This window comes from Oncorhynchus masou, chromosome 29 (assembly GCF_036934945.1).
Source record: "Oncorhynchus masou masou isolate Uvic2021 chromosome 29, UVic_Omas_1.1, whole genome shotgun sequence".
In the NCBI taxonomy this organism is placed as follows: domain Eukaryota; kingdom Metazoa; phylum Chordata; class Actinopteri; order Salmoniformes; family Salmonidae; genus Oncorhynchus; species Oncorhynchus masou.
Window position 1 is genome coordinate 93,005,486 of NC_088240.1, and position 27,500 is coordinate 93,032,985.

The 27,500-nt window shown below is 46.4% G+C and overlaps 1 protein-coding gene across 4 annotated transcripts in view; it reads right to left on the reverse strand.

Moving 5' to 3' along the window:
- The window catches only part of LOC135520987 (ankyrin repeat and IBR domain-containing protein 1-like), a 99,583-nt gene that overhangs the window by 16,556 nt on the left and 55,527 nt on the right, over window positions 1-27,500 (reverse strand). For all 4 annotated transcript variants that reach the window (XM_064946872.1, XM_064946874.1, XM_064946873.1 and 1 more), the window contains 8 exons: window positions 23,082-23,170; window positions 19,707-19,837; window positions 12,822-12,956; window positions 7,429-7,515; window positions 2,382-2,448; window positions 1,986-2,131; window positions 1,022-1,200; window positions 786-837 (listed from right to left, as the gene is read on the reverse strand). In XM_064946872.1, coding sequence (XP_064802944.1) covers window positions 786-837; window positions 1,022-1,200; window positions 1,986-2,131; window positions 2,382-2,448; window positions 7,429-7,515; window positions 12,822-12,956; window positions 19,707-19,837; window positions 23,082-23,170 — 886 coding nt within the window. The remainder of the gene's footprint in view (window positions 1-785; window positions 838-1,021; window positions 1,201-1,985; window positions 2,132-2,381; window positions 2,449-7,428; window positions 7,516-12,821; window positions 12,957-19,706; window positions 19,838-23,081; window positions 23,171-27,500) is intronic.

Below are 27,500 nucleotides of genomic sequence, written 5' to 3' on the forward strand. Positions count from 1 at the left end.
GCTAGATATTCAGAACTACAACAACAGCTAGCTAGATATTCAGAACTACAACAGCTAGCTAGATATTCAGAACTACAACAGCTAGCTAGATATTCAGAACTACTACAACAGCTAGCTAGATATTCAGAACTACAACAACAGCTAGCTAGATATTCAGAACTACAACAGCTAGCTAGATATTCAGAACTACAACAGCTAGCTAGATATTCAGAACTACAACAACAGCTAGCTAGATATTCAGAACTACAACAGCTAGCTAGATATTCAGAACTACAACAGCTAGCTAGATATTCAGAACTACTACAACAGCTAGCTAGATATTCAGAACTACAACAACAGCTAGCTAGATATTCAGATCTACAACAGCTAGCTAGATATTCAGAACTACAACAGCTAGCTAGATATTCAGAACTACAACAGCTAGCTAGATATTCAGAACTTCAACAGCTAGCTAGATATTCAGAACTACAACAGTTAGCTTGATATTCAGAACTACAACAACAGCTAGCTCGATATTCAGAACTACAACAACAGCTAGCTCGATATTCAGAACTACAACAACAGCTAGCTAGATATTCAGAACTACAACAACAGTTAGCTCGATATTCAGAACTACAACAACAGTTAGCTCGATATTCAGAACTACAACAACAGTTAGCGCGATATTCAGAACTACAACAGTTAGCTCGATATTCAGAACGACAACAGCTAGCTCGATATTCAGAACTACAACAACAGTTAGCTCGATATTCAAAACTACAACAGCTAGCTAGACATTTACTTACCTCAGGAGATGCAAAGCCCAAATACTCCCAGTCCCACGTTCCACCTCCAAAACTAGAAATACAAAAAGTAGAACGTAACAACAGTTATTCTGTCATATTATTAAAACACTTCAATTAGTGGAGAGAGAGAACAGAACACAGCAACTGCACGAGAAAACACAATGGGGGTGACCTTCATCTGCAATTGATTGATTTGGGGGATTGAAAGGGTTTGTGAGGGGTCAGGGGTTCCCCACCTGCGTCTAGGGGCCTCTGGGGAGTCGCTGGGGGCCACCCCCCGGGCGACGGAGGCCAGGAACTCCTGTCTCTTCTGCTGCACCAAACAGGCCGCTCGGATGATCTTATGCCGGGGAGTTCGGAGGTAAGGACGGTTGACTTTCTGAGCTAGGTCCTCTGTCACCATCTCCAAGTCAGTCTACGCACAGACAGGAAGAGGCCAAACAAAAAGTCTATAAACTGTAGAAGACAAGGTATCTCTTAGCTGTATAGTTTTAAACCATGAGGGAGCAGGGCCGACCCTCTTCAATCTGCCTACACACAGACAGGAAGAGGCCAAACAAAAAGTCTATCAACTGTAGAGGACAAGGTATCTCTGTATAGTTTTAAACCATGAGGAAGCAGGGCCCTCTTCAATCTGACTACACACAGACAGGAAGAGGCCAAACAAAAAGTCTATCAACTGTAGAGGACAAGGTATCTCTGTATAGCTGTATATTTTTAAACCATGAGGAAGCAGGGCCCTCTTCAATCTGCCGCCATAGGCGAATGCCTAACCGTGCCTAATGAACGGGCCAGCCGTGTGAGGAAGTCATTAACGAAGAGGGTAAAAAATGGTTCCTCACAACAAGATCTGTTATTTTAAAACCTCAGTGTTTGAGAGGAAGTCGGCTTTAAAAACTCAGTGTTTGAGAGGAAGTCCGTTTTAAAACCTCAGTGTTTGAGAGGAAGTCGGTTTTAAAACCTCAGTGTTTGAGAGGAAGTCGGTTTTAAAACCTCAGTGTTTGAGAGGAAGTCGGTTTTAAAAACTCAGTGTTTGAGAGGAAGTCGGTTTTAAAAACTCAGTGTTTGAGAGGAAGTCGGTTTTAAAAACCTCAGTGTTTGAGAGGAAGTCGGTTTTAAAAACCTCAGTGTTTGAGAAGAAGTTGTTTTTTTTTGACAAGCCATTTCAGATGTTTTATATAATCCTCTCTCCGTCCGTACCTGCATAAGTTCAAAAATCTCTTTCTTGGTGGATTTGATCTCCAGGAAGAAGCCGTAGGGGTAAGAGCACTTGAGGATGCCACGCGTCTTCAGCAGCTCCAGTACAGCGTCTTCAATGAACGTCGTGTCCGGTGGGCCTCCGTCTCCTGAGAGAGAAGAAGAGATCAGGGATAAGGATTTCTCCCGCTCTCATTCACACCGACTCGTCATATCACATTCAGAAGGAAAAAGAAAAAAGTGATATATTTCAAGTAGTTTAACAGTGTCTTTAATACATCTCCACTGATTTCAGTCTGTGTGTTGGTCTATTTATTTGAAAATGGCTGTCCGCAAAACTAAAAATGGAACAAAACGTTGAAAAAAAAAAACATTGACATGACGCAGATATCCACATACGTCCACTCAAGGCTCTGCTCAGCTGCTCCATCTTGTCTTTGGCTGTCTTCAACAGGCGCTGCTCCAGCTAGATGGAAGGACAGACAAGGTGAGGTCCCACTACAGGACTTCCTAAAGCTACATGACAGTTAAACACCAGGACTTCCTAAAGCTACATGACAGTTAAACACCAGGACTTACTAAAGCTAACTGACAGTTAAACACCAGGACTTCCTAAAGCTACATGACAGTTAAACACCAGGACTTCCTAAAGCTACATGACAGTTAAACACCAGGACTTCCTAAAGCTACATGACAGTGAAACACCAGGACTTCCTAAAGCTACATGACAGTTAAAGACCAGGACTTCCTAAAGCTACATGACAGTTAAAACACCAGGACTTACTAAAGCTACATGACAGTAAAACACTGGGACTTCCTAAAGCTACATGACAGTTAAAGACCAGGACTTCCTAAAGCTACATGACAGTTAAAACACCAGGACTTCCTAAAGCTACATGACAGTTAAACACCAGGACTTCCTAAAGCTACATGACAGTTAAACACCAGGACTTCCTAAAGCTACATGACAGTTAAAGACCAGGACTTCCTAAAGCTACATGACAGTTAAACACCAGGACTTCCTAAAGCTACATGACAGTTAAACACCAGGACTTCCTAACGCTACATGACAGTTAAAACACCAGGACTTCCTAACGCTACATGACAGTTAAACACCAGGACTTACTAAAGCTACATGACAGTTAAACACTGGGACTTCCTAAAGCTACATGACAGTTAAAACACCAGGACTTCCTAACGCTACATGACAGTTAAACACCAGGACTTACTAAAGCTACATGACAGTTAAACACCAGGACTTCCTAAAGCTACATGACAGTTAAACACCAGGACTTCCTAAAGCTACATGACAGTTAAACACCAGGACTTACTAAAGCTACATGACAGTTAAACACCAGGACTCACTAACGCTACCTGACAGTTAAACAAACCCAGCTCTGCCCTACTTACCTGGTAGCTGTGTTCATGGTTCTGGAGGCAGGTCCAGTATTTACCTGGTAGCTGTGTTCATGGTTCTGGAGGCAGGTCCAGTATTTACCTGGTAGCTGTGTTCATGGTTCTGGAGGCAGGTCCAGTATTTACCTGGTAGCTGTGTTCATGGTTCTGGAGGCAGGTCCAGTATTTACCTGGTAGCTGTGTTCATGGTTCTGGAGGCAGGTCCAGTATTTACCTGGTAGCTGTGTTCATGGTTCTGGAGGCAGGTCCAGTATTTACCTGGTAACTGTGTTCATGGTTCTGGAGGCAGGTCCAGTATTTACTTGGTAACTGTGTTCATGGTTCTGGAGGCAGGTCCAGTATTTACCTGGTAACTGTGTTCATGGTTCTGGAGGCAGGTCCAGTATTTACTTGGTAGCTGTGTTCATTGTTCTGGAGGCAGGTCCAGTATTTACCTGGCAGCTGTGTTCATGGTTCTGGAAGCGGGTCCAGTATTTACCTGGCAGCTGTGTTCATGGTTCTGGAAGCGGGTCCAGTATTTACCTGGTAGCTGTGTTCATGGTTCTGGAGGCGGGTCCAGTATTTACCTGGTAACTGTGTTATTGGTTCTGGAAGCGGGTCCAGTATTTACCTGGTAGCTGTGTTCATGGTTCTGGAGGCAGGTCCAGTTCCTACCTGGCAGCTGTGTTCATGGTTCTGGAAGCGGGTCCAGTATTTACCTGGTAGCTGTGTTCATGGTTCTGGAAGCGGGTCCAGTATTTACCTGGTAGCTGTGTTCATGGTTCTGGAGGCAGGTCCAGTATTTACCTGGTAACTGTGTTATTGGTTCTGGAAGCGGGTCCAGTATTTACCTGGTAGCTGTGTTCATGGTTCTGGAGGCAGGTCCAGTATTTATCTGGTAGTTCTGGAAGCGGGTCCAGTATTTACCTGGTAGCTGTGTTCATGGTTCTGGAAGCGGGTCCAGTATTTACCTGGTAGCTGTGTTCATGGTTCTGGAAGCGGGTCCAGTATTTACCTGGTAGCTGTGTTCATGGTTCTGGAGGCAGGTCCAGTATTTACCTGGTAGCTGTGTTCATGGTTCTGGAAGCGGGTCCAGTATTTACCTGGTAGCTGTGTTCATGGTTCTGGAAGCGGGTCCAGTTTTTACCTGGTAGCTGTGTTCATGGTTCTGGAAGTGGGTCCAGTATTTACCTGGTAGCTGTGTTCATGGTTCTGGAGGCAGGTCCAGTATTTACCTGGTAACTGTGTTATTGGTTCTGGAAGCGGGTCCAGTATTTACCTGGTAGCTGTGTTCATGATTCTGGAGGCAGGTCCAGTATTTACCTGGTAGCTGTGTTCATGGTTCTGGAGGCAGGTCCAGTATTTACCTGGTAGCTGTGTTCATGGTTCTGGAGGCAGGTCCAGTTCCTACCTGGCAGCTGTGTTCATGGTTCTGGAAGCGGGTCCAGTATTTACCTGGTAGCTGTGTTCATGGTTCTGGAAGCGGGTCCAGTATTTACCTGGTAGCTGTGTTCATGGTTCTGGAAGCGGGTCCAGTATTTACCTGGTAGCTGTGTTCGTGATTCTGGAGGCAGGTCCAGTATTTACCTGGTAGCTGTGTTCGTGATTCTGGAGGCAGGTCCAGTATTTATCTGGTAGCTGTGTTCATGGTTCTGGAAGCGGGTCCAGTATTTACCTGGTAGCTGTGTTCATGGTTCTGGAAGCGGGTCCAGTATTTACCTGGTAGCTGTGTTCATGGTTCTGGAAGCGGGTCCAGTATTTACCTGGTAGCTGTGTTCATGGTTCTGGAGGCAGGTCCAGTATTTACCTGGTAGCTGTGTTCATGGTTCTGGAAGCGGGTCCAGTATTTACCTGGTAGCTGTGTTCGTGATTCTGGAGGCAGGTCCAGTATTTATCTGGTAGCTGTGTTTATGGTTCTGGAAGCGGGTCCAGTATTTACCTGGTAGCTGTGTTCATGGTTCTGGAAGCGGGTCCAGTTTTTACCTGGTAGCTGTGTTCATGGTTCTGGAAGCGGGTCCAGTATTTACCTGGTAGCTGTGTTCATGGTTCTGGAGGCAGGTCCAGTATTTACCTGGTAGCTGTGTTCATGGTTCTGGAAGCGGGTCCAGTATTTACCTGGTAGCTGTGTTCATGGTTCTGGAGGCAGGTCCAGTATTTACCTGGTAGCTGTGTTCATGGTTCTGGAAGCGGGTCCAGTATTTACCTGGTAGCTGTGTTCATGGTTCTGGAAGCGGGTCCAGTATTTACCTGGTAGCTGTGTTCATGGTTCTGGAAGCGGGTCCAGTATTTACCTGGTAGCTGTGTTCATGGTTCTGGAGGCAGGTCCAGTATTTACCTGGTAGCTGTGTTCATGGTTCTGGAAGCGGGTCCAGTATTTACCTGGTAGATGTGTTCATGGTTCTGGAAGCGGGTCCAGTATTTACCTGGTAGCTGTGTTCATGGTTCTGGAAGCGGGTCCAGTATTTACCTGGTAGCTGTGTTCATGGTTCTGGAAGCGGGTCCAGTATTTACCTGGTAGCTGTGTTCATGGTTCTGGAAGCGGGTCCAGTATTTACCTGGCAGCTGTGTTCATGGTTCTGGAAGCGGGTCCAGTATTTACCTGGTAACTGTGTTATTGGTTCTGGAAGCGGGTCCAGTATTTACCTGGTAACTGTGTTATTGGTTCTGGAAGCGGGTCCAGTATTTACCTGGTAGCTGTGTTCATGGTTCTGGAAGCGGGTCCAGTATTTACCTGGTAGCTGTGTTCATGGTTCTGGAAGCGGGTCCAGTATTTACCTGGTAGCTGTGTTCATGGTTCTGGAAGCGGGTCCAGTATTTACCTGGTAGCTGTGTTCATGGTTCTGGAGGCAGGTCCAGTATTTACCTGGTAGCTGTGTTCATGGTTCTGGAAGCGGGTCCAGTATTTACCTGGTAACTGTGTTCATGGTTCTGGAAGCGGGTCCAGTATTTACCTGGTAGCTGTGTTCATGGTTCTGGAAGCGGGTCCAGTATTTACCTGGTAGCTGTGTTCATGGTTCTGGAAGCGGGTCCAGTATTTACCTGGTAGCTGTGTTCATGGTTCTGGAGGCAGGTCCAGTATTTACCTGGTAGCTGTGTTCATGGTTCTGGAAGCGGGTCCAGTATTTACCTGGTAACTGTGTTCATGGTTCTGGAAGCGGGTCCAGTATTTACCTGGTAGCTGTGTTCATGGTTCTGGAAGCGGGTCCAGTATTTACCTGGTAGCTGTGTTCATGGTTCTGGAGGCAGGTCCAGTATTTACCTGGTAGCTGTGTTCATGGTTCTGGAAGCGGGTCCAGTATTTACCTGGTAGCTGTGTTCATGGTTCTGGAAGCGGGTCCAGTATTTACCTGGTAGCTGTGTTCATGGTTCTGGAAGCGGGTCCAGTATTTACCTGGTAGCTGTGTTCATGGTTCTGGAAGCGGGTCCAGTATTTACCTGGTAGCTGTGTTCATGGTTCTGGAAGCGGGTCCAGTATTTTCCTGGCAGCTGTGTTCATGGTTCTGGAAGCGGGTCCAGTATTTACCTGGTAGCTGTGTTCATGGTTCTGGAAGCGGGTCCAGTATTTACCTGGTAGCTGTGTTCATGGTTCTGGAAGCGGGTCCAGTATTTACCTGGTAGCTGTGTTCATGGTTCTGGAGGCAGGTCCAGTATTTACCTGGTAGCTGTGTTCATGGTTCTGGAAGCGGGTCCAGTATTTACCTGGTAACTGTGTTATTGGTTCTGGAAGCGGGTCCAGTATTTACCTGGTAGCTGTGTTCATGGTTCTGGAAGCGGGTCCAGTATTTACCTGGTAGCTGTGTTCATGGTTCTGGAAGCGGGTCCAGTATTTACCTGGTAGCTGTGTTCATGGTTCTGGAAGCGGGTCCAGTATTTACCTGGCAGCTGTGTTCATGGTTCTGGAAGCAGGTCCAGTATTTACCTGGTAGCTGTGTTCATGGTTCTGGAGGCAGGTCCAGTATTTACCTGGTAGCTGTGTTCATGGTTCTGGAAGCGGGTCCAGTATTTACCTGGTAGCTGTGTTCATGGTTCTGGAAGCGGGTCCAGTATTTACCTGGTAGCTGTGTTCATGGTTCTGGAAGCGGGTGTAGTAATGCATGAAGCGGTCCAGTTCCTGGAATCCCTTGTGCTTCTTCTCAGCCTGCAATGACAAGAAGACGAGACAGACCGTGTTACCTCTGGTGTCTAAACTCAGTACCCTGATAGTGTCCTGTTACCTCTGGTGTCTAAACTCAGTACCCTGATAGTTCCCTGTCAGACAGTGTTACCTCTGGTGTCTAAACTCAGTACCCTGATAGTTCCCTGTCAGACAGTGTTACCTCTGGTGTCTAAACTCAGTACCCTGATAGTTCCCTGTCAGACAGTGTTACCTCTGGTGTCTAAACTCAGTGTCCTGGTAGTTCCCTGTCAGACAGTGTTACCTCTGGTGTCTAAACTCAGTACCCTGATAGTTCCCTGTTACCTCTGGTGTCTAAACTCAGTACCCTGGTAGTTCCCTGTTACCTCTGGTGTCTAAACTCAGTGTCCTGGTAGTTCCCTGTCAGACAGTGTTACCTCTGGTGTCTAAACTCAGTACCCTGATAGTTCCCTGTCAGACAGTGTTACCTCTGGTGTCTAAACTCAGTACCCTGATAGTTCCCTGTTACCTCTGGTGTCTAAACTCAGTGCCCTGATAGTTCCCTGTCAGACAGTGTTACCTCTGGTGTCTAAACTCAGTACCCTGATAGTTCCCTGTTACCTCTGGTGTCTAAACTCAGTACCCTGATAGTTCCCTGTTACCTCTGGTGTCTAAACTCAGTACCCTGATAGTTCCCTGTTACCTCTGGTGTCTAAACTCAGTACCCTGATAGTTCCCTGTTACCTCTGGTGTCTAAACTCAGTACCCTGATAGTTCCCTGTCAGACAGTGAGTTTTACCTCTAGCCCAGAGTTGGGTAAACTACGGCTCGATCTGGGAGGTTTGACTAAATAAAAATATAGATCTTTTTTAAAACACTATACATACATATAGCTTATAATGGACCTATATATTCATATAAATTATAATGGACCTTTCCGTTTATTTAGCTTATAACAGAACTATATATTTATGTGAATTATAACAGACCTAAATATTTATAAGAATTATAACGGACCTATAAATGTATATAAATTATAACAGACCTATATATTTTTATAAATTATAACGGACCTATATATTTATATGAATTATAACAGACATGTTCAAATAACTGCCCTATTTCAGGCCCGTAAATTTATTTAGAAAACAAAATCGGTCCAAAAAGTATGGGCCCAACGTTGACTGTCTAAATCCCGATGTGGCCCTCCAGACTAAATGTTTCCCCACCCTGCTCTAGTCCTCCTGATGTGGCCCTCCAGACTAAATGTTTCCCCACCCTGCTCTAGTCCTCATGATGTTTCCCCACCCTGCTCTAGTCCTCCTGATGTTTCCCCACCCTGCTCTAGTCCTCCTGATGTTTCCCCACCCTGCTCTAGTCCTCCTGATGTTTCCCCACCCTGATCTAGTCCTCCTGTTGTGGCCCTCCAGACTAAATGTTTCCCACCCTGCTCTAGTCCTCCTGATGTTTCCCCACCCTGCTCTAGTCCCCCTGTTGTGGCCCTCCAGACTAAATGTTTCCCCACCCTGCTCTAGTCCTCCTGATGTTTCCCCACCCTGCTCTAGTCCTCCTGATGTTTCCCCACCCTGCTCTAGTCCTCCTGATGTTTCCCCACCCTGCTCTAGTCCTCCTGATGTTTCCCCACCCTGCTCTAGTCCTCCTGATGTTTCCCCACCCTGCTCTAGTCCTCCTGATGTGGCCCTCCAGACTAAATGTTTCCCCACCCTGCTCTAGTCCTCCTGATGTTTCCCCACCCTGCTCTAGTCCTCCTGTTGTGGCCCTCCAGACTAAATGTTTCCCCACCCTGCTCTAGTCCTCCTGATGTGTCCCTCCAGACTAAATGTTTCCCCACCCTGCTCTAGTCCTCCTGATGTGTCCCTCCAGACTAAATGTTTCCCCACCCTGCTCTAGTCCTCCTGATGTGGCCCTCCAGACTAAATGTTTCCCCACCCTGCTCTAGTCCTCCCTATGTGGCCCTCCAGACTAAATGTTTCCCCACCCTGCTCTAGTCCTCCTGATGTTTCCCCACCCTGCTCTAGTCTTCCTGATGTTTCCCCACCCTGCTCTAGTCTTCCTGATGTTTCCCCACCCTGCTCTAGTCTTCCTGATGTTTCCCCACCCTGCTCTAGTCCTCCTGATGTTTCCCCACCCTGCTCTAGTCCTCCTGATGTTTCCCCACCCTGCTCTAGTCCTCCTGATGTTTCCCCACCCTGCTCTAGTCCTCCCTATGTGGCCCTCCAGACTAAATGTTTCCCCACCCTGCTCTAGTCCTCCTGATGTTTCCCCACCCTGCTCTAGTCGTCCTGATGTTTCCCCACCCTGCTCTAGTCCTCCCTATGTGGCCCTCCAGACTAAATGTTTCCCCACCCTGTTCTAGTCTTCCCTATGTGGCCCTCCAGACTAAATGTTTCCCCACCCTGCTCTAGTCCTCCTAATGTGGCCCTCCAGACTAAATGTTTCCCCACCCTGCTCTAGTCCTCCCTATGTGGCCCTCCAGACTAAATGTTTCCCCACCCTGCTCTAGTCCTCCCTATGTGGCCCTCCAGACTAAATGTTTCCCCACCCTGCTCTAGTCTTCCCTATGTGGCCCTCCAGACTAAATGTTTCCCACCCTGCTCTAGTCCTCCTGATGTGGCCCTCCAGACTAAATGTTTCCCCACCCTGCTCTAGTCTTCCCTATGTGGCCCTCCAGACTAAATGTTTCCCACCCTGCTCTAGTCCTCCTGATGTGGCCCTCCAGACTAAATGTTTCCCCACCCTGCTCTAGTCCTCCTGATGTGGCCCTCCAGACTAAATGTTTCCCCACCCTGCTCTAGTCCTCCTGATGTGGCCCTCCAGACTAAATGTTTCCCCACCCCGCTCTAGTCTTCCTGATGTTTCCCCACCCTGCTCTAGTCTTCCATATGTGGCCCTCCAGACTAAATGTTTCCCCACCCTGCTCTAGTCTTCCCTATGTGGCCCTCCAGACTAAATGTTTCCCCACCCTGCTCTAGTCCTCCTAATGTGGCCCTCCAGACTAAATGTTTCCCCACCCTGCTCTAGTCCTCCCTATGTGGCCCTCCAGACTAAATGTTTCCCCACCCTGCTCTAGTCCTCCCGATGTGGCCCTCCAGACTAAATGTTTCCCCACCCTGCTCTAGTCCTCCTGATGTGGCCCTCCAGACTAAATGTTTCCCCACCCTGCTCTAGTCTTCCCAATGTGGCCCTCCAGACTAAATGTTTCCCCACCCTGCTCTAGTCTTCCCAATGTGGCCCTCCAGACTAAATGTTTCCCCACCCTGCTCTAGTCTTCCATATGTGGCCCTCCAGACTAAATGTTTCCCCACCCTGCTCTAGTCCTCCTGATGTGGCCCTCCAGACTAAATGTTTCCCCACCCTGCTCTAGTCTTCCCTATGTGGCCCTCCAGACTAAATGTTTCCCCACCCTGCTCTAGTCTTCTTGATGTGGCCCTCCAGACTAAATGTTTCCCCACCCTGCTCTAGTCCTCCTGATGTGGCCCTCCAGACTAAATGTTTCCCCACCCTGCTCTAGTCTTCCCAATGTGGCCCTCCAGACTAAATGTTTCCCCACCCTGCTCTAGTCCTCCTGATGTTTCCCCACCCTGCTCTAGTCTTCCCAATGTGGCCCTCCAGACTAAATGTTTCCCCACCCTGCTCTAGTCCTCCTGATGTTTCCCCACCCTGCTCTAGTCTTCCCAATGTGGCCCTCCAGACTAAATGTTTCCCCACCCTGCTCTAGTCCTCCTGATGTTTCCCCACCCTGCTCTAGTCTTCCCAATGTGGCCCTCCAGACTAAATGTTTCCCCACCCTGCTCTAGTCCTCCTGATGTTTCCCCACCCTGCTCTAGTCTTCCCAATGTGGCCCTCCAGACTAAATGTTTCCCCACCCTGCTCTAGTCCTCCTGATGTTTCCCCACCCTGCTCTAGTCCTCCTGATGTTTCCCCACCCTGCTCTAGTCTTCCCTATGTGTCCCTCCAGACTAAATGTTTCCCCACCCTGCTCTAGTCCTCCTGATGTGGCCCTCCAGACTAAATGTTTCCCCACCCTGCTCTAGTCTTCCCTATGTGGCCCTCCAGACTAAATGTTTCCCCACCCTGCTCTAGTCTTCCCTATGTGGCCCTCCAGACTAAATGTTTTCCCACCCTGCTCTAGTCCTCCTGATGTTTCCCCACCTTGCTCTAGTCCTCCTGATGTTTCCCCACCCTGCTCTAGTCTCTAGACTCACAGTGAATCACAAACGGCATCCTATTACCTATATAGTGCACTACTTTTAACCAGAGCCTATGGGGGATAGGAGATAGGGTGTCATAATCCCTATATAGTGCACTACTTTTAACCAGAGCCTATGGGGGATAGGTGATAGGGTGTCATAATCCCTATATAGTGCACTACTTTTAACCAGAGCCTATGGGGGATAGGAGATAGGGTGTCATAATCCATATATAGTGCACTACTTTTAACCAGAGCCTATGGGGGATAGGTGATAGGGTATCATAATCCCTATATAGTGCACTACTTTTAACCAGAGCCTATGGGGGATAGGAGATAGGGTGTCATAATCCATATATAGTGCACTACTTTTCACCAGAGCCTATGGGGGATAGGTGATAGGGTGTCATAATCCCTATATAGTGCACTACTTTTAACCAGAGTCTATGGGGGATAGGTGATAGGGTATCATAATCCCTATATAGTGCACTACTTTTAACCAGAGTCTATGGGGGATAGGAGATAGGGTGTCGATTCAGCCAGCCACAGTGTCCTCTGCCAGCAATGACAAAACAACCGATTCTTATTGCCTCTCAGTCTCTCATCTCTCCCTGGCAGGGCTGGTCTTGGTGAGAGGAGAACAGCAATATAACACAGGACAAAGGTGACCTGCAGAAGTACAGTAACAACATGTTGATGACCCTCTGGGCATCTTGTGATGGAGGTGCACTGTCACTGAGTTTCTCTCTGAGACACCATTGTAAATACAACCCATATCTATGCTTATATACTTTATCTTGTGTCCTTTAACCATTTGTACATTGTAAAAACACTGTATATATATATCTATGTGTGTGTGTGTGTGCGTGCGTGCGTGTGGTGTGTGTGTGTGTGTGTGTGCGTGCGTGGGTGTGTGGTGTGTGTGTGTGTGTGGTGTGTGTGTGTGTGTGTGGTGTGTGGTGCGAATGTGTGTGTGGTGTGTGTGTGTGTGGTGTGTGTGTGTGTGTGGTGTGTGTGTGTGTGTGTGTGTGTGTGGTGTGTGTTTGGTGTGTGTGTGCAGTGTGTGTGTGCGAGTGAGTGAGTGAGTGAGTGAGTGAGTGAGTGAGTGTGTACTCCACACCTCCACAGTCATGTCTTTGTTCTGCTCCTCCACCTGGTTGATGACCTCATAGCGGGTACAGCGGTAGTAACCTCCAGTAGACGAGCTGTGCTTCTTCCATTCCTCCAGACAGATCCAGCAGAAGTCATACTTACACTGCAGAGAGGGAAGAGGAGGTAGTCAGTCAGTAGCAGGACATACCAAGGCCCTAAAGGTAGTCAGTCAGTAGCAGGACATACCAAGGCCCTAAAGGTAGTCAGCCAGTAGCAGGACATACCAAGGCCCTAAAGGTAGTCAGTCAGTAGCAGGACATACCAAGGCCCTAAAGGTAGTCAGCCAGTAGCAGGACATACCAAGGCCCTAAAGGTAGTCAGCCAGTAGCAGGACATACCAAGGCCCTAAAGGTAGTCAGCCAGTAGCAGGACATACCAAGGCCCTAAAGGTAGTCAGCCAGTAGCAGGACATACCAAGGCCCTAAAGGTAGTCAGTCAGTAGCAGGACATACCAAGGCCCTAAAGGTAGTCAGCCAGTAGCAGGACATACCAAGGCCCTAAAGGTAGTCAGTCAGTAGCAGGACATACCAAGGCCCTAAAGGTAGTCAGCCAGTAGCAGGACATACCAAGGCCCTAAAGGTAGTCAGCCAGTAGCAGGACATACCAAGGCCCTAAAGGTAGTCAGTCAGTAGCAGGACATACCAAGGCCCTAAAGGTAGTCAGCCAGTAGCAGGACATACCAAGGCCCTAAAGGTAGTCAGCCAGTAGCAGGACATACCAAGGCCCTAAAGGTAGTCAGTCAGTAGCAGGACATACCAAGGCCCTAAAGGTAGTCAGTCAGTAGCAGAACATACCAAGGCCCTAAAGGTAGTCAGTCAGTAGCAGGACATACCAAGGCCCTAAAGGTAGTCAGCCAGTAGCAGGACATACCAAGGCCCTAAAGGTAGTCAGCCAGTAGCAGGACATACCAAGGCCCTAACCTCTGACATGACTAAAGGTCAGTAGCAGGACATACCAAGGCCCTAACCTCTGGCATGACTAAAGGTCAGTAGCAGGACATACCAAGGCCCTAACCTCTGGTATGACTAAAGGTCAGTAGCAGGACATACCAAGGCCCTAAAGGTAGTCAGCCAGTAGCAGGACATACCAAGGCCCTAACCTCTGGCATGACTAAAGGTCAGTAGCAGGACATACCAAGACCCTAACCTCTGGCATGACTAAAGGTCAGTAGCAGGACATACCAAGGCCCTAACCTCTGGCCTGACTAAAGGTCAGTAGCAGGACATACCAAGGCCCTAACCTCTGGCATGACTAAAGGTCAGTAGCAGGACATACCAAGGCCCTAACCTCTGGTATGACTAAAGGTCAGTAGCAGGACATACCAAGGCCCTAACCTCTGGCATGACTAAAGGTCAGTAGCAGGACATACCAAGGCCCTAACCTCTGACATGACTAAAGGTCAGTAGCAGGACATACCAAGGCCCTAACCTCTAAAGCCTGGGACCCATAAGGGAGCCGGCCAAAGACGGTCTGTGGCCACTGGCTTCCAGTTGAAGCTCGCATCCGCTACAAGACCATGGTGCTTGCCTACGGAGCTGTGAGGGGAACGGCACCGCAGTACCTCCAGGCTCTGATCAGGCCCTACACCCAAACAAGGGCACTGCGTTCATCCACCTCTGGCCTGCTCGCCTCCCTACCACTGAGGAAGTACAGTTCCCGCTCAGCCCAGTCAAAACTGTTCGCTGCTCTGGCCCCCCAATGGTGGAACAAACTCCCTCACGACGCCAGGACAGCGGAGTCAATCACCACCTTCCGGAGACACCTGAAACCCCACCTCTTCAAGGAATACCTAGGATAGGATAAGTAATCCTTCTCACACCCCCCCCCCCCTCCCCCTTAATGATTTAGATGCACTATTGTAAAGTGGCTGTTCCACTGGATGTCAGAAGGTGAATTCACCAATTTGTAAGTCGCTCTGGATAAGAGCGTCTGCTAAATGACTTAAATGTAAATGTAATGTAAATGGGTAGCTGGCCTGAAGCTCAAGAAGTTGCTGGAACGCGGACTGAACAAGAGTTTTCCCCCTGAGGTTTAAAACTAATCAATGGTCCTCCATGTGTTCTCTTGATCTGCCACCAGGGAGTCACTCCATCCGTTTACACACGACATACAGATCTATCCATCTGAGAGGAAACGTCCCGACGAGAGGTAAAAAACACCAAACTACCTTTCAACATGATTTACTGTCTTATTCAGCCTTCGGTGATGCCAACTAGAAACAATGCTTTGCAGGCTGTGTGTTGACAATGTAAAAAGGAAACTAAAACACAAAGCCAACTGCTGAAATCACTGTTGTCCTGAGGAGACAGGACTTGGATGGCACTCAATATAATCTATAGTATATAGTGACTGAGAGAGAAGAGAGAGAGTAACAGAGAGAGAGAGAGAAGAGAGAGTAACAAAGAGAGAGAGAAGAGAGAGAGTAACAGAGAGAGACAGAGAACGACAACATCATGTAGTACAACAGACCTGTCACTACAACAGACCTGTCACTACAACATCATGTAGGACAACAGACCTGTCACTACAACAGACCTGTCACTACAACATCATGTAGTACAACAGACCTGTCACTACAACATCATGTAGTACAACAGACCTGTCACTACAACAGACCTGTCACTACAACAGACCTGTCACTACAACATCATGTAGTACAACAGGCCTGTCACTACAACAGACCTGTCACTACAACAGACCTGTCACTACAACAGACCTGTCACTACAACATCATGTAGGACAACAGGCCTGTCACTACAACAGACCTGTCACTACAACAGACCTGTCACTACAACAGACCTGTCACTACAACATCATGTAGGACAACAGACCTGTCACTACAACATACCTGTCACTACAACATCATGTAGTACAACAGACCTGTCACTACAACAGACCTGTCACTACAACATCATGTAGTACAACAGACCTGTCACTACAACATCATGTAGTACAACAGACCTGTCACTACAACAGACCTGTCACTACAACATCATGTAGTACAACAGACCTGTCACTACAACAGACCTGTCACTACAACATCATGTAGTACAACAGACCTGTCACTACAACATCATGTAGTACAACAGACCTGTCACTACAACAGACCTGTCACTACAACAGACCTGTCACTACAACAGACCTGTCACTACAACAGACCTGTCACTACAACAGACCTGTCACTACAACAGACCTGTCACTACAACATCATGTAGTACAACAGACCTGTCACTACAACATCATGTAGTACAACAGACCTGTCACTACAACAGACCTGTCACTACAACATCATGTAGTACAACAGACCTGTCACTACAACATCATGTAGTACAACAGACCTGTCACTACAACATCATGTAGTACAACAGACCTGTCACTACAACAGACCTGTCACTACAACATCATGTAGTACAACAGACCTGTCACTACAACATCATGTAGTACAACAGATCTGTCACTACAACAGACCTGTCACTACAACAACATGTAGTACAACAGACCTGTCACTACAACGGACCTGTCACTACAACATCATGTAGTACAACAGACCTGTCACTACAACAGACCTGTCACTACAACAGACCTGTCACTACAACATCATGTAGTACAACAGACCTGTCACTACAACATCATGTAGTACAACAGACCTGTCACTACAACAGACCTGTCACTACAACATCATGTAGTACAACAGACCTGTCACTACAACATCATGTAGTACAACAGATCTGTCACTACAACAGACCTGTCACTACAACAACATGTAGTACAACAGACCTGTCACTACAACGGACCTGTCACTACAACATCATGTAGTACAACAGACCTGTCACTACAACAGACCTGTCACTACAACAGACCTGTCACTACAACAACATGTAGTACAACAGACCTGTCACTACAACAGACCTGTCACTACAACAGACCTGTCACTACAACAGACCTGTCACTACAACAGACCTGTCACTACAACATCATGTAGGACAACAGACCTGTCACTTCAACATCATGTAGGACAACAGACCTGTCACTTCAACATCATGTAGGACAACAGACCTGTCACTACAACAGACCTGTCACTACAACAGACCTGTCACTACAACAGACCTGTCACTACAACAGACCTGTCACTACAACATCATGTAGGACAACAGATCTGTCACTACAACAGACCTGTCACTACAACAGACCTGTCACTACAACATCATGTAGGACAACAGACCTGTCACTACAACATCATGTAGTACAACAGACCTGTCACTACAACATCATGTAGGACAACAGACCTGTCACTACAACAGACCTGTCACTACAACAGACCTGTCACTACAACAGACCTGTCACTACCACATCATGTAGTACAACATCATGTAGGACAACAGGCCTGTCACTACAACAGACCTGTCACTACAACATCATGTAGTACAACATCATGTAGGACAACAGGCCTGTCACTACAACAGACCTGTCACTACAACAGACCTGTCACTACCACATCATGTAGGACAAAGGGCCTGTCACTACAACAGACCTGTCACTACAACATCATGTAGTACAACATCATGTAGGACAACAGGCCTGTCACTACAACAGACCTGTCACTACAACATCATGTAGTACAACATCATGTAGTACAACAGGCCTGTCACGACAACAGACCTGTCACTACAACATCATGTAGGACAACAGGCCTGTCACTACAGCCCTCAGGCTAGTACAGAGCTGACGACAGTCCCCAAGGCCCGTGTCTCTCTACTCTCAACATAGCCATTCATCTCTTTCAGCGACAGCAGGACAGTCCTCGTGGATGTGATTTAGGTCTCGTGACAGATCTCTTCTCTCATTTCAGGTTGTGTTGAATGTGACAACGTGAGACATGTTTTCAATGGCTGTTGGGAGTAGCCTAGTCACAGTTTTGACTTAAAAATCAGCTTGAATATCTACGGCAAAACTTGACTGACTATCTAGCAATGATTACCAACCAACTTGACAGAGCTTGAAGAATTATTTTTTAAAGAATAATGTGCAAATATTGTTCAATCGAGGTGTGCAAAGGTCTAAAGAGACTTACCCAGAAAGCCTCACAGCTGTAATCTCTGGCCAAGGTGATTCTACTATGTGACTGAGGGGCATGAATACTTGTAGAAATATCAAATGTAAAAAAATTTTTTTTAATTTGCAATCAATTTTGCAAACATTTCTAAAAACATGTTTTCACTTTGTCAATAAGGGGTAGTTTGTGTAGAGGGGTGAGAACAACATTTAATCCATGTTGAATTCAGGCTCTAATACAACAATGTGGAATAAGTCAAGGGGTATGAATACATTCTGAAGGTACTGTACATTCAGAAAGCATTCAGGCCTCTTCACTTCTTCTACATTTCGTTAGGTTACAGCCTTATTCTAAAATTAAATTAAACTGTTTTTTTTTTACTCCTTGTCAATCTACACACAATAACTCATAATGACATCACAATAACACATAATGACATCACAATAACACATAATGACATCACAATACCTCATAATGACATCAAAAACAGTTGTTGTTTTTTTTACGCAAATGTAGTTCAAATTTTATAAACGGAAATATCACATTTACATAAGTATTCAGACCCTTTAATCAGTACTTTGTTGAAGCACCTTTGGCAGCGATTACAGACTCAAGTCTTCTTGGGTATGACGCTACAAGCTTGGCACACCTGTATTTGGGGAGTTTCTCCCATTCTTCTCTACAGATCCTCTCAAGCTCTGTCAGGTTGGATGGGGAGCGTCACAGCACAGCTATTTTCAGGTCTCTCCAGAGATGTTCGATTGGGTTCAAGTCCGGGCTCTGGCTGGGCCACTCAAGGACATTCAGAGACTTGTCCCGAAGCCACTCCTGCATTGTCTTATCTGTGTGCTTAGGGTCGCTTATGCTTATGGGGTATTGTGATGTCATTATGGGGTATAGCAATGTCATTATTGGGTATAGCGATGTCATTATGGGGTATTGCGATGTCATTATGGGGTATAGCGATGTCATTATGGGGTATTGCGATGTCATTATGGGGTACAGCGATGTCATTATGGGGTACAGCGATGTCATTATGGGGTACAGCGATGTCATTATGGGGTATTGTGATGTCATTATTGGGTATTGCGTGTAGATTGATGAGGGAAAAAATAAATGTAATTCATTTTAGAATAAGTAACGTAACGTAAAAAAAAAATGTGGAAGAAGTCAAGGGGCCTGAATACTTCCAGAAAGCCCTGTATACAAAAGACAGATCCGAGTTTCAGAAGGGTTGAATGTGATTAGACCCTTAGAGCTCCACACCATCAGAGAGTTGCCCTACTTTTCCCCTGACCGTAACAAAACAGCATTTTCCAGATAACTCTAGGTGCTCAAATACATTCCCTGGAGTATCTAACATTATAAACTGGGTGGTTCCAGCCATGAATGCTGATTGGCTGACGGACGTTCTACATCAGTCCGTATACCACGGGTATGTGGACTAATTAAGTTGGTAACCAGTTTATAATTAAGCAATAAGGCACCTCGGGGGTTAGTGATATATGGCCAATATACCACAGCTAAAGGCTTTATCCAGGCACTCCACGTTGCGTCGTACTTAAGAACAGCCCTTAGCCGTGGTATATTGGCCATATACCACACCCCCTCAGGCCTTATTGCTTAATTATAACATTCCTCAGATAGATATCCTGGTTACCTCCCAAACGGCTCCCTATTCTCTATTTAGTGCACTACTTCTGACTGGGGCCCCATAGACTCTGGTCAAAATTAGTGCACCATATAGGGAGTAGGGTGCCATTTTGTACCCGATGTCCAAGACACTGTTGGTCTACCTACCTTAGCACACTGCATGTGGTTGCAGCCTTCGTTCTTCTGAATAGGAGACTTGCAGTTGGCGCAGGGTTTGGCGTTTGACAGTAACCACAAGCAGTTGGCTGCATCCTCAAAGGCTTCACTCACACCAGCCACTTCCCAGGGGGGAAAAACAACAACACACAGCTAATGGGACACGACTCCTTCCACAGCATTCAGAGAGTGTTCCTACAACCTACAGAGTGTGTGTGTGTGTGTCTGTGTGAGTGAGAAAAGAGAGAAAGAGAGAGAGAGAAAGAAAGAAAGAGAGAGAGAGAAAGAAAGAAAGAAAGAGAGAGAGAAAGAGAGAAAGAGAGAAAGAGAGAGAAAGAGAGAGAGAAAGAGAGAGAGAGAGAGAGAAAGAGAGAGAGAGAGAAAGAGAAAGAGAGAGAAAGAGAAAGAGAGAGAACAAGAAAGAGAACGAGAGAGAGAGAGAAAGAGAGAAAGAAAGAGAGAGAGAGAGAAAAATAAAGAAAGAGAGAGAGAGAAAAAAAAAAGAGTAAGAAAGAGAGAGAGAAAAAAAGAGTAAGAAAGAGAGAGAGAGAAAAAGAAAGAGTAAGAAAGAGAGAGAGAGAAAAAGAAAGAGTAAGAAAGAGAGAGAGAGAGAGAGACAGAGACAGAGACAGAGAGAGAGAGAAAAAGAAAAAGTGTGTGTGTGTGTGTGTGTGTGTGTGTGTGTGTGTGTGTGTGTGTGTGTGTGTGTGTGTGTGTGTGTGTGTGTGTGTGTGTGTGTGTGTGTGTCTCTAATAGCCCATTACAACCTGACGGTAATTGCTGCTTCTGAAACACTGCGTCTTTATCTCTGGAAGGCATCCTAATTGGCACCCTATTCCCTATGTAGTACACTACTTTTGACCAAGGCGCATAGGACACATAGTCTACTAGTTTTGACCAGAGCCCTATGTTGAGAAAAATCACTGACTGAACAGAATGGAACCGCGATAGCTTTTAAAGCCTGAACAAAAGCACTCAGGGAAACTGGTTTCAAAGCACAACAATAACGTCTTTCATTCCTGCCTGAAACCTGATGTTGCCTGTAGCTAGCATCTGAAACCTGGTGTTGCCTGTAGCTAGCATCTGAAACCTGGTGTTGTCTGTAGCTAGCATCTGAAACCTGGTGTTGTCTGTAGCTAGCATCTGAAACCTGGTGTTGTCTGTAGCTAGCGTCTGAAACCTGGTGTTGCCTGCAGCTAGCGTCCTGAACCTGGTGTTGTCTGTAGCTAGCATCTGAAACCAGGTGTTGTCTGTAGCTAGCGTCCTGAACCTGGTGTTGCCTGTAGCTAGCGACCTGAACCTGGTGTTGTCTGTAGCTAGCGACCTGAACCTGGTGTTGTCTGTAGCTAGCGTCCTGAACCTGGTGTTGCCTGTAGCTAGCGTCTGAAACCTGGTGTTGCCTGTAGCTAGCATCTGGAACCTGGTGTTGCCTGTAGCTAGCATCTGAAACCTGGTGTTGCCTGTAGCTAGCATCTGAAACCAGGTATTGCCTGTAGCTAGCGTCTGAAACCTGGTGTTGCCTGTAGCTAGCGTCTGAAACCTGGTGTTGCCTGTAGCTAGCGTCTGAAACCTGGTGTTGCCTGTAGCTAGCATCTGAAACCTGGTGTTGCCTGTAGCTAGCGTCTGAAACCTGGTGTTGCCTGTAGCTAGCGTCTGAAACCTGGTGTTGTCTGTAGCTAGCATCTGAAACCTGGTGTTGCCTGTAGCTAGCATCTGAAACCTGGTGTTGCCTGTAGCTAGCATCTGAAACCTGGTGTTGCCTGTAGCTAGCATCTAAAACCAGGTGTTGTCCAGTAGCTAGCATCTGAAACCTGGTGTTGCCTGTAGCTAGCATCTGAAACCAGGTGTTGCCTGTAGCTAGCATCTGAAACCAGGTGTTGCCTGTAGCTAGCATCTGAAACCAGGTGTTGCCTGTAGCTAGCATCTGAAACCAGGTGTTGCCTGTAGCTAGCGTCTGAAACCAGGTGTTGCCTGTAGCTAGCGTCCTGAACCTGGTGTTGCCTGTAGCTAGCGTCCTGAACCTGGTGTTGCCTGTAGCTAGCGTCCTGAACCTGGTGTTGCCTGTAGCTAGCGTCCTGAACCTGGTGTTGCCTGTAGCTAGCGTCTGAAACCCGGTGTTGTCTGTAGCTAGCATCTGAAACCCGGTGTTGCCTGTAGCTAGCGTCCTGAACCTGGTGTTGCCTGTAGCTAGCGTCCTGAACCTGGTGTTGCCTGTAGCTAGCGTCTGAAACCCGGTGTTGCCTGTAGCTAGCGTCTGAAACCCGGTGTTGTCTGTAGCTAGCATCTGAAACCCGGTGTTGCCTGTAGCTAGCTTCCTGAACCTGGTGTTGTCTGTAGCTAGCATCTGAAACCCGGTGTTGCCTGTAGCTAGCTTCCTGAACCTGGTGTTGTCTGTAGCTAGCGTCCTGAACCTGGTGTTGTCTGTAGCTAGCGTCTGAAACCTGGTGTTGTCTGTAGCTAGCATCTGAAACCTGGTGTTGCCTGTAGCTAGCGTCCTGAACCTGGTGTTGCCTGTAGCTAGCGTCTGAAACCTGGTGTTGCCTGTAGCTAGCGTCCTGAACCTGGTGTTGCCTGTAGCTAGCGTCCTGAACCTGGTGTTGTCTGTAGCTAGCGTCTGAAACCAGGTGTTGCTTGTAGCTAGCGTCCTGAACCTGGTGTTGCCTGTAGCTAGCGTCCTGAACCTGGTGTTGTCTGTAGCTAGCATCTGAAACCAGGTGTTGCCTGTAGCTAGCGTCTGAAACCAGGTGTTGCCTGTAGCTAGCGTCCTGAACCTGGTGTTGTCTGTAGCTAGCGTCTGAAACCACGTGTTGTCCGGTAGCTAGCGTCTGAAGTGGTGAGGTGAGAAGGACTGAGCTCCAAATTGCAACCTATTCCCTATATAGGGGCTCCGTTCAAAAGTAGTGTACTGTAAAGGGAATAGGCTGGCATTTGAGACACGGGCAAGGATTGGAGTCCAGGAAGTTGAACGGTCCATCAACGGGTGGCAGATATCAAGCCTAGCAGCAGTGACTTGGATACAGCTGGATTTGTTTTTGGGGATGATATGATTTCTGAAGGAAACGTGCCCATATCATCACACAGGAAACAAACATTTTTAGGGTTGTGGCTCCGTCAGTAGGAAGCCGTTTGGGTGACTGATCGGCCTTCATAAATAGAGCATCTGTGACCGATTCCACATTTCTGCTTCTGTCTAAAGACATTGTTGTAATGTGTAATGAAGGACAGAAGCCATATTTAATATGTGAAGTGGTATTCACAGTCTACTGAGGTAAAAAGAGCAAGAGATGCACAACAACAACAACACATGGAGAAGTACACTGGGTTTGCTTTAGAAAACGATAATCCATTAATAGTAGAGATGCTTACATTCCTGGGGTCTCATCTCAGTAACTTCAGCCAGCCACATCTTCCATGTCTGGCAGTCGCATGGTTCATGGGCTTCTCCCTGGCACTCCCTGGAGACAGACAGAAAGACGGATGAGTTCACCCTCCAGACACATCATACTGTCTATTTATGTTCTGTTCTGGGAAACACATCCTATGCATTACTCAAGACTACCACAGACATGAAAGGAGTAGACAATAGAACGCAGTATCAAACATCTCTGTGTTCTAACAAGACTGTAAGAGATGTCTTACTGCTCATACCACTCATCTAATCTAAATGACTAGACAGGATAGAATGCAGAATTAAACATCTCTGTGTTCTAACAAGACTGTAAGACACTTATAGAATCTCTGCCAAGGCTCATTGAAGGTATTCTGGAGGCTGTTGGTGGGTGGCCCAACACCCAATTAAAACACTTTATGTTGGTGTTTCCTTTATTTCGGCAGTTACCTGAATATAGATTTTTAAAACGCTATGAACAGGCCCCAATTAACATCAACGTGGCTGTAGTGGTGTAATCTAACGAGAAATATTAGTCAATATCAAAGATTGTGATCACTAATCCTTTTATCTGTGGCGTTATTAGCTACTATGCTAGCTAGCAGGCTAGATAAACATGTTGCTAAGATATCTGATAGGACAGGGCTCTCTCCCAACCCTGGTCCTGGAGTGATACCCTCCTGTAGGTTTTCAATCCAACCCCAGTCGTAACTTTCCTGATTCAGCTTTATCCTGGACTATCAGACAAACATCTTATTACATTTGCAACAAAATATTTCTCTTAGACCCCAACCAAGGACTATCAAAAGCCACAATATAAATTCTCAGACAACCCAAAGATTGTCTTGAGAATTCCTAGATGCCCTTCCAGACTCCCTCCACCCATCCAAGGACGTCAGAGTACAAAAATCAGATAACCACCTTACCGAGGATCTAAAGTTCACCTCGCAAAGAAACTAACTGCCTTGTACGCAGAAAATAAAAAGTCCTGAAGCAAGCTTCTAGAAAATTGGAACGGAAAATGGCGCCCCACCAAACAGGAAGTCTTCTGACTAGCTTGGAAAGACAGTACCGTACAGTATGGAACAGACCTCACTGCTGCTCCACCAAACAGGAAGTCTTCTGACTAGCTTGGAAAGACAGTACCGTACAGTATGGAACAGACCTCACTGCTGCTCCACCAAACAGGAAGTCTTCCGACTAGCTTGGAAAGACAGTACCGTGCAGTATGGAACAGACCTCACTGCTGCTCCACCAAACAGGAAGTCTTCTGACTAGCTTGGAAAGACGGTACCGTACAGTATGGAACAGACCTCACTGCTGCTCCACCAAACAGGAAGTCTTCTGACTAGCTTGGAAAGACGGTACCGTACAGTATGGAACAGACCTCACTGCTGCTCCACCAAACAGGAAGTCCTCCGACTAGCTTGGAAAGACGGTACCGTACAGTATGGAACAGACCTCACTGCTGCTCCACCAAACAGGAAGTCTTCTGACTAGCTTGGAAAGACGGTACCGTACAGTATGGAACAGACCTCACTGCTGCTCCACCAAACAGGAAGTCTTCTGACTAGCTTGGAAAGACAGTACCGTACAGTATGGAACAGACCTCACTGCTGCTCCACCAAACAGGAAGTCTTCTGACTAGCTTGGAAAGACGGTACCGTACAGTATGGAACAGACCTCACTGCTGCTCCACCAAACAGGAAGTCTTCCGACTAGCTTGGAAAGACAGTACGGTACAGTATGGAACAGACCTCACTGCTGCTCCACCAAACAGGAAGTCTTCTGACTAGCTTGGAAAGACAGTACCGTGCAGTATGGAACAGACCTCACTGCTGCTCCACCAAACAGGAAGTCTTCCGACTAGCTTGGAAAGACAGTACCGTACAGTATGGAACAGACCTCACTGCTGCTCCACCAAACAGGAAGTCTTCCGACTAGCTTGGAAAGACGGTACCGTACAGTATGGAACAGACCTCACTGCTGCTCCACCAAACAGGAAGTCTTCCGACTAGCTTGGAAAGACAGTACCGTACAGTATGGAACAGACCTCACTGCTGCTCCACCAAACAGGAAGTCTTCCGACTAGCTTGGAAAGACAGTACCGTGCAGTATGGAACAGACCTCACTGCTGCTCCACCAAACAGGAAGTCTTCCGACTAGCTTGGAAAGACGGTACCGTTCAGTATGGAACAGACCTCACTGCTGCTCCACCAAACAGGAAGTCTTCCGACTAGCTTGGAAAGACGGTACCGTACAGTATGGAACAGACCTCACAGCTGCTCCACCAAACAGGAAGTCTTCTGACTAGCTTGGAAAGACAGTACCGTGCAGTATGGAACAGACCTCACTGCTGCCTGATCAGACTACTTTTACAACCTGAATGATGAGAATAAAAACAATCCTAAGTGTATTTTTGATACCGTCTTCCTGTTGAGGCAGGTAGCTGATATCAAGGTTTTACTGCTAACCTACAATGCATTACATGGATCTGCTCCTACCGATGTCTCTGATTTTGTCCTGCCTACTAATATACAGTACCAGTCAAACATTTGGGACACACCTACTCACTCAAGGGTTTTTCTTTATTTTTTACTATTTTCTACATTGTATAATAATAGTGAAGACATCAAAATGATGAAATAACACGTATGGAATCATGTAGTAAGCAAAAAAATGTTGTTGTTTTCTATATATTTTATATTTGAGATTCTTCGGAGTAAGCCACCCTTTGCACACTCCATAAAGCAGGGCTTGCCATTAAATTAATATTCTAGGACATTCTACACGCAACAGACTGAACACACACACACTGGCATCGTTAGCGAAGAGAAAGAGCAGGACAGCCAGCTGGGATTTACATTTTGTGGTGAACCAACAACAACAAAAAATAAGCATTTTTTTTTCCCATTAGGGATTTTTCTTACCATGAAGGATTCCAATTTCGTTTTAAAAGAAGTTTTAAACGTTCACACCGCTAAATGTAATCTAACCTGTAGATTCAAATCTCTGAGGAGAAACAGGTGAGTTAACAGTAATAGCAGGAGAAGAACAGACGTGGTTCAATAACCTCCGCTATGTACGATATTAAATATTGCAGGGCACCATAGCCCACATGAAAGTCTGACAGCAGAGACATTGTTATCGTTTTAAAATGCAAATTTACACATTTTTTATTTTTATTAATTTATTTCACCTTTATTTAACCAGGTAGGGAAGTTGAGAACAAGTTCTCATTTACAATTGCGACCTGGCCAAGATAAAACAAAGCAGTTCGACACATACAACGACACAGAGTTACACATGGAGTAAAACAAACATGCAGTCAATAATACAGTATAAACAAGTCTATATACGATGTGAGCAAATGTATATTAACGTCCGCCATCCGTGTGTTCTCCCTACTGACAAACAACAGCTGACAAAGGAGATGTGTAACGTCACACATAAACATACAATGCTTATGAATGACCTGCGAAGCACCTTATGCAGTGGTCTATAAAGCACTTTACAAGCTGCTGTTAGTTTACCTTTTTAGAACACATGTAATGGCCCCTGTGGACCAAACAACAACAACAACAACAACAGCAGGAGATGTGTCCCCTGCCGCAGTCGATAGTCCCTGATCTACGTATGTAGTGCACAGTGTCTCCTGACCCCTCCTGTCTCAGCCTCCAGTATTTATGCTGCAGTAGTTTATGTGTCGGGGGGCTGGGGTCAGTTTGTTATATCTGGAGTACTTCTCCTGTCCTATTCGGTGTCCTGTGTGAATTTAAGTATGCTCTCTCTAATTCTCTCTCTCTTTATTTCTCTCTCTCGGAGGACCTGAGCCCTAGGACCATACCCCAGGACTACCTGACATGACGACTCCTTGCTGTCCCCAGTTCACCTGGCCGTGCTGCTGCTCCAGTTTCAACTGTTCTGCCTTATTATTATTGGACCCTGCTGGTCATTTATGAACATTTGAACATCTTGGCCATGTTCTGTTATAAACTCCACCCGGCACAGCCAGAAGAGGACTGGCCCACCCCACAGTCTGGTTCCTCTCTAGGTTTTTTCCTAGGTTCTGGCCTTTCTAGGGAGTTTTTCCTAGCCACCATACTTCTACACCTGCATTGCTTGCTGTTTGGGGGTTTTAGGCTGGGTTTCTGTACAGCACTTTGAGATATCAGCTGATGTACGAAGGGCTATATAAATACATTTGATTTATGAATGCTCTGTAAAAGCCTTTATAAGCTGTTGTTCCAGGTGCATCACATATAGCGACCCCTAATGGAACACAGAGTAGCAGAACTGACCAGGGAAACGGTGTCTCTTGCAACAGACTATGTATTTATTATTTATTTATTTATTATTTATTATTTATTTATTTATTATTTATTATTTATTTATTT